The 12,272-nt window shown below is 34.2% G+C and overlaps 2 protein-coding genes across 2 annotated transcripts; both read left to right on the top strand.

Moving 5' to 3' along the window:
* The first annotated feature begins 203 nt into the window (after nucleotides 1-203).
* On the top strand, nucleotides 204-1,415 carry defbl2 (defensin, beta-like 2). The gene is made up of 3 exons (XM_067376637.1): nucleotides 204-270; nucleotides 590-707; nucleotides 1,293-1,415. The coding sequence occupies exons 1-3, from the start codon at nucleotides 213-215 to the stop codon at nucleotides 1,321-1,323; spliced, it is 207 nt and encodes a 68-aa protein (XP_067232738.1). The 5' UTR covers nucleotides 204-212; the 3' UTR covers nucleotides 1,324-1,415.
* A 1,915-nt stretch (nucleotides 1,416-3,330) lies between these two features.
* wdr73 (WD repeat domain 73) lies at nucleotides 3,331-6,911 on the top strand. The gene is made up of 8 exons (XM_067376337.1): nucleotides 3,331-3,499; nucleotides 3,635-3,702; nucleotides 3,830-3,915; nucleotides 3,999-4,087; nucleotides 4,431-4,498; nucleotides 4,676-4,837; nucleotides 6,074-6,436; nucleotides 6,535-6,911. The coding sequence occupies exons 1-8, from the start codon at nucleotides 3,447-3,449 to the stop codon at nucleotides 6,771-6,773; spliced, it is 1,128 nt and encodes a 375-aa protein (XP_067232438.1). The 5' UTR covers nucleotides 3,331-3,446; the 3' UTR covers nucleotides 6,774-6,911.
* The last annotated feature ends 5,361 nt before the right edge of the window (nucleotides 6,912-12,272 follow it).

Here is a 12,272-nt window from a genome sequence, read left to right as displayed (position 1 = left end):
TTTTTTTTTTTAGATGCTATAGAACTAAAATGACTCTGGTAAATCTTCAGGCCAGCAGTTTTCCAGGACAGAATCTATTTTCCTACTTTTAAGACACCTCTTCTAGAAAGTGTGAAGCTGAAATTTAGACTCCTCCCCTTTGCCTCAATGTTGTATAAATGAAACATTGGCACTGCAATGAACACAGCCTAAGAAGCTGAGACTGTAAAGCTATGAAGAAACTTGGCATGATTCTGTTTGTTACGTTGCTTGCATTTCTCACAGGGAATGGTAGGATTTTGTGGCTGGTGTGTTTGTGGGTGTTTCCATGTGTATTTTAGTTTGTGAATCAAAGTGAAGGATGAGATATATGAATACAGAGAAGATTAATTTTATACATTTATTATAATAATGTTTCTTAGTTCTTCTGTGAAAGTGTTCCTTATTTAACACAAGTATTTTTTTCTGGATATCTTTCAATTGGATTTTTAGTCATAATATTTGTTTGTTTTTACCAATAGTATTAAAATGTGTGTGCACAGATGATACTAACATTTCAATTGAACATATACATGCACAACAATACATTTTGGATATGATTTTGTCTCAGTGCATAATGCTGAAGTGCAGATTCAGAATTGGACTTGTGGCTATGGAGGACTCTGCCGTCGCTTCTGTTTTGACCAAGAATACATTGTCGGTCACCATGGTTGTCCACGCAAATACAGGTATGTTGATATAAAATGACAATAAATAACTGAAAATATATTTTATATATATTTATATAAAATAGCATATAAAAATGTTATACATAATATTATATCTGTTTATAAACGTTACCATTCAAAAGTTTGGGGTTTAGGTTTTTTCAAATGTTTTTAAAAAAGAAGTCTCTTATGCTCACTAAGGCTGCATTTATTTGATAAAAAAAAAAAAAGTAAAAACAGCAATATTGTAAAATATTATTATGATTTAAAATAACTGTCTTATATGTTAATATATTTTAATATTAAATTTATTCCTGCGTTGACAAAGCTGAATTTTCAGCATCATTACTCCAGTCTTCAGAGTCACATGATCCTTCAGAAATCATTCTAATATACTGATTTGCTGCTCAAGAAGATTTTTGCGGAAACCGTTATACATTTTTTTTAGATTCTTTGATGAATAGAAAGTATGAATTTTTTTTTATTAATTTCTCAGAAAAACCTTATTAACCCCAACCTTGTGAACAGTATTGTAATACTTTAGGATTCACTAAACAAAAATGTAAAGGTCATAATTCCTAACAATGATTTGTCCATTATTTTCAGATGCTGTGCGGTTTTAGCAAAAAGAACATAATCTTAGCAGACCTCGACCGATGATTGATTTAAAAACTACATCTTCAGAGGAATGACGTCATCACCAAAGACATCTTTATTTAGGTTTCAGTGCTGATATGTGGTGAAAGAAACCATTTCTTTATTATTCGAAGTAGTGAGTCTTTTGACATTTAACAATTATTTTAAAGAGATGATGAAAATAATGATTGTAAAAATTGCTCTTGTTTAATAACAGTAAAAAAAAAAAAACATATTTCATACGAAAAATTAGAGACTAAAAATAGAAAACAGATGAAGTAATGAGGCATGGAGCAGAGCAGTTACACAGGGGAATGGTATTAAAACATAAACTGAATAAAGCTGATGGGACAGCTAAAGCATGCCACCACTGTAAATCCTGGATTACAATTAATACATGGTTCTTTTTCAAGAGAGGCATGCCACACATTTCCAACATTTAACTCTATTCAGTCTGTGTTTATGAAAGTCAAAGAATGGTCTGGTTTAAGTGAAGCTGGCTTTGCTTTGCATTGTGCAGCCACTATAGAGACAATAACAAACCCAAAGAAGGGTCTGACCCAAATAGCTTTTGTGGAACGCAGCTTTTGTAAATGAAATGTTTGCCAACAGTTTTTTACTCTTGTTTACTATCCTGAGCTTTTCTGTTTTGATTATCTTTCTTTATAAGACACAATAAACCAGTATCTATGGTTTACAACAAGCTAGCAGTCATTCCTTGTGTGCTCAAATCAGCTTTTATTCAATAAACTATATCTTTTTTCTTGGGCAATAGTAATGTGGACATGTCCAATAGCTTATAGCCAGGATATATTAGGTGCATTTTTTTTTTTGCCTTGTTCAATACATTAAAGTTATTAAAAACTATAGTCTATTAAACAATTATTAATAAAGGATTGGCATTAAGGACATCCCTATCAAATCTCGATTTCCAGACAGGCTGAAGAGGCCCAAAGCTATCATGAACTTATATTGGCCAATAAATGCTTATGAAAATACAATAATATGGTAATTTTAAGCCAGAACAAAAGTAGAATGAATAATGATGATTTTGAACTTTATGTTTCTTAAAGGGGTCATGACGTGAGACATCACATTTTCTTTGAGCTTTTGACATATAAGAGGTCATCATAACAATATCCTGTAAGTTTTAGAGCTGAAAACTTCCTTGTTAATCCAATAAAAGCTTTAATTGACACCAGACCCAGCAAACGAGTGGGGATTTATGACGTCAAAGTGCAGCAAGCACCGCCTCTGCAGAAGAAGATCAACGCCTACTTCATCCCTGCCTGTTTATCCCCACCCACCGATTTGTGCATGACATGCAATAGTAACAAAGGCCTATGTGGTGCTAAACCAGATCAAGCTACTAAGCAATAAACATGCCGTTGAGGATTACAAAATATTGTGCAGTGCCTGGACTTGACATGAAAGCAACTGTGTTAATTCTAATGCCTGATCTGATATTAATGATTCATGTACAGTCAGATGATCTTTGTCTGTGTGTCAGTAAATCAAACCCATGACTAAACGCCAACTTGCGACTACACAGCGTTCATCTCTGCAACCTTTCATGCCACGATCTGAATATAACGCCATAGATCTAAATGTAATGCAACACTTTTCACGATTAGTTAACTTTGAGAGCTGTAATAGTAAAAACGTGCTAAAAGAGACAGTAATATTTGGATACTTTCATATGCAGATGTCAGCCAATCACAGCAGTGGGCATTTACAGTGAAGTCTCACAGCAGACACGCCCCTTAAAACAGAGCGTTCAAATCAGAGGCTAAAATCAGGGTAGGAAAAATGCCTTTTATTATGAATTATGACAATTTTGGATGTAAAAAGCATACTAACATTATAAGTGCACCCCAGGAAATATTATAAAACAATAAACCAACGTCCTAAACTTTCCTAAACCAAATGTGCAACATTAACTTCGTGCCACCAGGTGGCGACAACGCAACTTGGACTTTTAAAAACACATCAGAAGTACAGAGGAACGTATACCGGAAATATTAACCGTTTTTAAATAGATGCCGATGAATAAACTCACGGAGGACTGAGAATTTTTTTCTATTATTATTACAACATTGTTTTGGAAGTGAACAATCATTCAGCATGGATATAACCTCTGATGAAGCTGAAGACTGGTTTATGGAGTCTCTAAACACGTTAGTCTGGCAGCAGTAGACTTGCATTTGATCGCCTGTATAGTGGTTGTGTCTAAACACTCACTGTGTTTCCTACCTAGACAGCATTTTTGGGTATCAGGGACGCGTTTCAACTCTGCGTCTTCTTGATTTCAGATATAAAGACCTGCATCTATTTCAGCTGGAGCATCCGACAAAAGTAATAGAGTGGACGGGTGACAAAAGTAAATCATCTCTAAATGAATCCATGAAACATGTAACGTAGACTAACCATGTTCCGTACACTTTTCGCCATTCACCACACGTCAAAAAGAAAATCCATTAAAGGCAGTTTTCTCTTTTATATTCCAGGTATTTGTGTTGCAGGATACACTGGAGCAAAAAGTGAAATCTTAGAGTTACTCCTGCCTCTTAAGTTATATGCAGGCGACAACCAGGTGAATGAAGAAATCAGAAATGCAATTCTGGTGTGTATTTTGAATGTGACATTAATTTAACTGCTTGTTGTTCACAACTTTAGGGTCTTTGTGCAGAAAGAGACTTCAAAGTACAGCATGGTGGCTTTTCAGAGGAACCTGTTGAGTGTTTGATACATATCCCTGGAACAAGGTAAGAATTAGATCTAGATCTGGTCAGAAGTGGACATTAATGTCATCTGTTAATGGGATTGCTGACAAATCTTATCTAATGTAGCTATATAGCTCAAACTATGTCTTGAGGCAAAATACTGCAGTTTGATTTTACTGTCTACAACAGCAAGATATTGAGAATTCCCAGTTTTAAAAATGTATAGGCCTATTTATTTTGCTATGTAGTTTATTTTATATGATTATTTACATTTTACTATTTGCATTTAGCATTGTTTTTTTCCCCTTGCTGCCCGCAACTCACTAGTTCGAGTGCTGGTCGAGGCTTCTCTTTTTCTTTACGTAATATCAGCTGTTCTTTACAGGTGTTTGGTGACTAGTGGAAGTTCTAGTTCGACGTTGCAGATTTGGGATATTGGAGGCGATGATAGTGGTAAGATATATGTCCATGTTTTTCATTACAAAAGGGATTAACAATAAGAAAAAAATATATTTTAAGTCCTGTGTAATTGTCTACAAAATGTTTTTATTATTATTATTATAAAATAATCTTATATTTTTGCATTTATGGGACGATTCATGTAGTATCTTACCTCATTTTGCAATACAGATGTTATAAAAAGGTCTGGAGTCATAAACCTCAAGAGCACATCAGCAAAAGGCATTAAAATAGCTCCTGGACTGATAGATGATCCAACAGTTCTTCATGGATCTTGTACAAGTGATGTTCAGCTGACAGAGATAGCAACAGGACGGGTTCTGTATACAGTCGGTAATATCAAAACCTATTACCTTTATCCCTTTTTACTGTATTTTTAATGTTTTAAAAAAAAAAGATATTTATGTATTTATTCAATATCAAAACCTTTTATTACATTAGTTAATATATATATATATATATATATATATATTTACAATTTTTGCTGTAGTGTGTCAGTAGGAAATATCAGTATACAAAAATCTTAATGGATTATTACAATTAATGGCAAAAGGAATGTTTGGAAATGTAAACTGATATTTCCTACTGACGCACAGCAAAAGATATAAATGTCTTAATCCATTTTTTGGGGTGAAAATACTAAAGCCCCGTTCACACCGCAAGCGACACGCAGTGACACACAGCTACAAAGTGACAGGATCCCATTCATTTCAATGGAGTGCTGGTGACTTCCAGCGACAAGAGCGACAGTAACCATTGGCGACAGAATGTAGGCGTGTCAAGCGACTGGAGACGGGCGACAAAAGTTCAGATATTTCAACTTTATGCAAATCAGGAGCGAATTTTGCGAGCGACAACCAATAATGAAGGCTCTGGAGCTCACGTCACCGTCTCGAGTGCAGGCAGGACAGACAGGAATAGTTCCGGAGCGATTTCACTGTTTTATATGATTTTACTGTACTTGCATGGATAAAATAAAACGATGCGTGGAAAAGAAACGGTCGTCAGCCTTGTGAGTTTGATTCATACGTTTTGTGTTATTAATTATATGATGCTGTGAGCAATTTAGCACTGCTGCAGATCATATTAAAGTTTCCCCTGCATTGTGTTGATTATTAGGGAAAAGAAAATTGATTATTTGTCAAATTCGATTGACGTTTTAGTATTTTTTGACAGTATGAGTGAGTTTAATTTGATAGACCGACCGATCGTTAATCTAGTTAACTTAATGATTTATTGCACCGAGCTCTGCAGTCACAACACTCTACAACAGCAGAATGTTACTTTTAATTATTTTAAACCTAATTCCTTGTCAAATTAGAATGATTTCTTAGTTTTATATAACATTGGTGATTGCATTTCTATAGATATGGCCAGATGTACCAATGATATTAGAGCGACAGCACCAGGGATGCCCACAAGCGACTTCACAGTAGGAGACAAGTGACATGCAGTGAAAAAGTCGCTGGTGGTGTGAACGGGGCTGAAGAATTTTGCACAGTACTAATATATATATGAACTAATAGCTCATTTCATATAATGATTGATTGATTTTTTTTTTTTTTACAGGAAATGAGTCCTTAGATTCAGTGAGTGGCTTACAGTTTGTGAATGCTCGTGTGTTTCTCATTTGTGCGAGCAATGGCACTCTGCTCATGGGAGACACAAGAGACCCCTCAACTGCTCGTTATCCTCTGGAAGAGAGTAAGAGTGGTTTGCACTGGTCATTTGGGTTGAGGAGTGACAGCTCCCAGTCCGAACCTTCTACTGTAGCAAGACTCTCGTCCACCGGTCACATTCTGCTGTCAGATCTAAGAGATTTACAGAGTCCTTTTTGTCAAACCCGACTAAACGTCCAGCAAAGTCCACCAAATAATGACTTTCTGAACATTTCTTGGGCTCCTGTTCTTGACAGGTGTCTGTCTGTGTCTGGTAAGTATAGCTTATTGTTGAATTTATATTTCATATTGTGGACCTGTGTGAAGACCATTGATTACTCGCCGATGACCTGACAATTTTCTTTTTTGAAGGGTTTGATGGAACAGTACATATTTATGACACAACAAATTGGAGCACAGAAGTTCAGAGCCCTCAGCCAATTTTCTCACACAGAGGTCATGATATGTCACATGATGCGAAATACAGTGGATCCCCAGCTGTTGTCACCACTCATTCTTGGCATCAGTCACGACCAAAAACTCTTCTCTCAGCAGCTACCGATGGATCTCTACATGTATGGGACTGGGTGGACAAAATCACTGACAGATGATAATTAGAGAAAACTGTTCTGTGTTACATGCATAAACTGTTCTTGATATACTTCTGTATGTGAATTAATATCAAACAATTCAAAAACAATGTCTTTGAGTTTTTATAATGCAAAAGATATACTATAAACTATATTATTACACAACTCTCTGGAACACTTTATTCTTTTTCATAAAAACACAGCTGCCATCATCTTGCACCTCAGTTGTCGATTGAAGTGAAAATGACATCAGAGGAATTCAGTGTTCATATTATCTAATAATGTTTCAGTGTTTGTCCAGTCTGACTGTTTTGATGTTGTGGACTGTTTGTTGTTTTGTTGGCAATAGACTTCATTGTCAAGTATGCAAAACAGAAGAGAACCATTATGTGTGATACTTATTATCATTTATAAAGTTTAAAAATGAGGAAACACCATGTTCATATACACATTTGAATGTTTATTCTAATATATCTGACACAATTGTATCAAAAGCAGTTGCATTTAGCTTTAATCAGATAAATGGCCCATTATATGAGTACAGCATATCAAAGATCTGTTCAAGAATTATGCACAATACATATTATCTAAGTTGCTGACAGTGACTATTATGTTGGTTCCTAATAGATTCCAGATCAGTATTAGCAGAAGCAGTTTGCAGCAAAAAAAAAAAAAAAAATTATTAAAAAAAGTATGTAAAGGATTTTTTTTTTTAGTTATAGGAAAATTATTTTTTAGACATTTTCTGCTTACATAATGTTATGAATGAACAAATTACACATATACTGGTATTTTCATTAATATATAAATAATTTTTTACATTTTTGATCAAATTAATGGAGTTTATGAGGATGTAAGTTTCCTGCATATATATTCTTTCACTTCTGCTTCTTCTTCTTTTCTACCTCTCCTTCCATTCTTCAAATATCTTACTTTAAGTTTAGAGTAAGGGAATAGAATATACAATTTATTTACAGTATAAAAATCATTACACATATTGAGAGTCCCCATAAACCACGTATACAAAGTCATTTTTCTACCACAAATTAAGACTTATACCTTCACTGAGACTTTCTACATTCTGTCACTTGATGAGAATGGTAGGCCTATAATAAGGGATTATACAACCTCTCCCATTTTTACTGACCTTTAAAAACATAATATATAATAATGATTTATTTTTGTTGTGCAACTTCTTCTGCCACACTCTCCTTGAAATAATAATAACAGTCAAGGGAGACTCAGTCTGAATGAAAGCCTTCACAGGTATGACAAAGTACAGGAATCGCACATTCAACACTTTGTTTCACGTCCAAATCTAAACAATAAATCTAATCACTGTATAGACAAAAGTTACATAAGAAGGTTTTTGCACTTCACCTGCAAGTCTGCAAATTCATTAATAAAACTTTCATTTTAGATAAACTAATTTACATTCTTAAAATTAGGTAAATTACATGATTCTTGTTTAGCATATATAACCTATATGGGGAACCTCCATGGTTTCTATCCTTGTTGATAATACTCCATTAGCAGGGGTGGATTAACGCATAGGCTAATCTAAGCTGTAGTCAGGGGCTTTCTGTTCAGTGGTTTTTGCAAATATTTCCTGCTCTTTCTACAGTGCTAGTTACAGGCAATTGACGAGTGCACACACTCTAAGAAGAAAAGGTTAAAAAATGAATCTTTTGAGGTTCCTGATGACTGCAACTGTGGGGGAACCTTAAGGGTTCATTTTTGAACCTTTTTAAATTGGTTCTAATTGGAACCTTCACTTAAAGGTGCATGAAAGATTGCCATCGTGAAACAATTGTGGCGATTTCTGTGATTGTGGCGCTTAATTGGTGGTCCTATGTCATACAGTGAGATAGCCTACGATCATTTTCTGACAGTGTCAGAAATTCAGCATGATCAACGCACAGTATGTTTGCTGCTACGACCTACGTCTACTGACCAGCCAATGAAAATGCGACATGAAATCAACGCAACATGGTGCTAAAACTATTGTATTGCTAAAACTATCATTTTTAAGATAATGTTTAAACAGGACACCACTGGGCAAACAGAGACTTACAACAAAGGAATATTGTCTTCCATGAAAAATCCAACAACAATCAAATTCATTCAACAAGTGCCAGAATGTAATTGAATATTTATAATATTTTGAAAATAAGACAATGGTTTACATTGTCCTTACAACGTCACCTATTTATATACATAAACATTCATTTAAACAAAAAAATTGGCCATTTTAATCACTGTGTAGAATTTTTGTTTTGGCATTATGGCACATTAAATACTTTTCAAAGAATTTTAGGGTGTTTTTCGGCTTTGAAGCATATTCAAGGTTGAAGATGAAGTATATTGTCATTAGAATAACTAGAGCCATGGTCACGTCGTCTACTTCACAGACCTTCTCCCATTGCAAAATTTCTAAAAGTGACTGCATCCAAGGCACATCTATTTATATACAGCACAGGGTTGGGTGTACGTGGTTCCTAAACAAGAAGAGAATAATGTTCTGCTACGAATTTCATTTATTTTTTCAATATCAGTCAAATGTGATCTTTCTTGAATTAGTTTTTAAGCATCTCATGCCATGTGTGACTTACCTGGCTCCTTACCTGTTCTTCAGTCCAGACAAATCCGCTAAGTTTATTCAACCTGTCATCATTCAATCTACTCACCTGTTTATTCTCCCACTCTCTGCCACCACCTGCAATAATAAACCTTTGTGAACTGTATTACCTCTGTTGTCTCCTTCTGTCTTTGTGACACCATGACTCTTTTAAAAATAATAATTTATACTACACCATTTTTAAAATAACTATAAAATACTATAAAAAGTTTTATGAAACTGCAGGACACTTTCTTACACTCTTCCAGTCTTGTCACTTAAGAACTGGTTTTTGGTAACCAGGGCTGAACTAACCTTGTATTGTTTGCTTGCTGTACCTGAAAATAGAGAAAAGCAATTTCCTTTCTTTCTCTAAAATTATGCACTTAACTGTACTTCACTGTTGGAATTACCATATATATATATATATATATATATATATATATATATATATATATATATATGCACATCTGATCAAACAAAGCTTTAATTATTTTTTATCTCCATTTGCTTCATCCTGTTGAAGTAAAAAATCTCCGCTGTCCTCAAGTTTTTTTTTGTATTGCTACTGGGAATTTTGGTAGCTGATAAAAATTCTGGCCACCCTGTTCGAGCAATATGTTGTGTTGAGATTGATCCACGTGAAATACCAAATCAATTCAACAGTGTGCATTACGGATTTATGTTACATCACTCCTCCCTATGTCAGTTTCTGTTGTAAACTCACAGCACAACACCGGTCACCAATGCTAGTGGGGAACACTCGTTTTCTAAACTGGCACTTGTCAAGAACAGGTAGGCCTACTGTTAATTTGGCTTATTCGCTGCCCATTGTTGCCTATAAATTTGACAACAATGTTCAACACAATTGAGCCTGTCAATGCTTTGACAATGTAAAGTTCAATTTGCGATACTGGGTTTTTCAAAAAGGGGGAGATCTCCGTTTATGGTATGTAAACACACAATTATATATTTTGAAATATAGCTTTGGTCGCACGGAGTCAATATTCTGATTACTTTAGTGTATCTGATCAAGCTATATGAAGCTAACAAAATGCTTTGTCTCTGTCCAGATTTGACTGTAACAATAATGCAAAACAAACACTTCAAATTAACTTAAAAATAAATTAATTAATTAAAAAAAAAAAAAATCCTGAGCCTATAGAAGAAAAGGTTAAAAAATTAACCTTTTGGGGTTCCTGGAAATTGCAACTGTGGGGAAATCTTAAAGGTTCATTTTTGAACCTTTTTGAAAAGGTTTTAATTGGAACCTTCAATTAAAGGTGCATTTATGAACAGCATCAGTTCCATTGTGAACCTTTTTAGACACCCTTTTGGTATGCATGTTATTTATTATTATTATTATTATTATTATCATAGTACTTTAATCCCAATTCACAACACAGACACAACTTATTATTCTTCATGAATTATTTATTTCATATGGGCATATACAAATTTGATCACAGGACACAAAGTATAAATTAAGACTTGTTGAATCTAATATAAAATATAGAATATTCTCTTTCATGAAAAAAAAAAAAAACATTAACAGAATTCAACTGATTATTCACAATGTTTAGGGGAAAAATATTATTAACCCATTTCCCCTACAATGCATTCAGTCAAACAAAAAAATAGCCATTTTAATCACTGTGGGTGATATTTTGGTTATATATTTAAAATACATATTCAGAATATTTAGGGGAAAAATTTATTTTCAGAACAACCCATTTCATGTATTTACATTGTGTATTTACACCCACACACACACGCTTCAGCCAACTCAGCACAAATTTCCACCCCAACTTCTCTTCTGTGGCACTCATTAATAACTCTCTGTGCCACCAGGTCCAGATTTTTCAGGATGTTTTTTTCAATGTTTGCATGAAGTATGCTAACTCTGATACAGGCTATTAAAAAATATTAACAAAAATGTTCAAATGTTCACTGCTTTGAAGTCATAATTTTTCAGAAAACAATTCTACTCACAATTGAGGTGATTTTAAGGCTGGATATCGTGAAAGTATTTCTTTTGTGGAGTGATGTTTCATGTAGTCTGCCCTCTCATTCCTTGTCCATGCCATGAAGTCTTGTAAAAGGTGGACATTTGGTGTCTTCTTCAAGCAGTTCTGTTCTCATTTTCTCCAAGTGGATCCCTATGCTGTATTCATCTTCTCCTGATTCACTCTATCCACAAAAACACATGCCCTTATTTAATTACAGTATACTTTTACCTATTCTTAAATCCTGAAGATTATTCTATTAGAGACTCTTACCTCTTCAGACCTTTGTCTCTTTTGGTACATGTCTTGCATTACTATAAATATCCATTAAGGTGTCATATCATTTGGCTTACTTCTTTATTAGTTGCCTTCTTGGTGTCAGATGTCTGTTGGATGCTTGGAGAAATCATCTGGTTCTTTAATCCGCTAAATCTGCTGCGAATACTGTTTATCTCTTCAATGTCAACCAAGTGTGATCTTTTTTTCTTGATTTTGTTCTTATTTTGTTCTTCTCATGCAATGACTCCTTAAATGGAAAAATAACACTATTAATTAAACATGTATCACCTTCAAGATCAAATCAAGAAAGGATTTTAAAAATCGAAATTGAAATTGAAAATCTCTGTCATGTTCTTACATATCCCCTTCCTGTCCTGTCTCTCAAGAATTGGTATTTAGTAACAAGGCCTGAACACACCTTGTTGTATTGGTCACTTGTTGGATACCTGGGAAAAAGAGAGAGAGAAAAAATGGGCCTCAATCATGCTCTAAATTCAAGCTATTAAAATTATGCTATTAATTTTGCTATACAATTACCATGTATATGAGCACATCTGATCAAACAGAGTTTGAATTACTTTTGATCTCCATTTGTTCTGTCCTGTTAAAGAAAAAAAA

Source organism: Chanodichthys erythropterus, chromosome 22, assembly GCF_024489055.1.
Source record: "Chanodichthys erythropterus isolate Z2021 chromosome 22, ASM2448905v1, whole genome shotgun sequence".
NCBI classification, from domain to species: domain Eukaryota; kingdom Metazoa; phylum Chordata; class Actinopteri; order Cypriniformes; family Xenocyprididae; genus Chanodichthys; species Chanodichthys erythropterus.
Note: the sequence above shows the minus strand (reverse complement) of the source record. Positions and strands in the feature narration are given on the sequence as shown.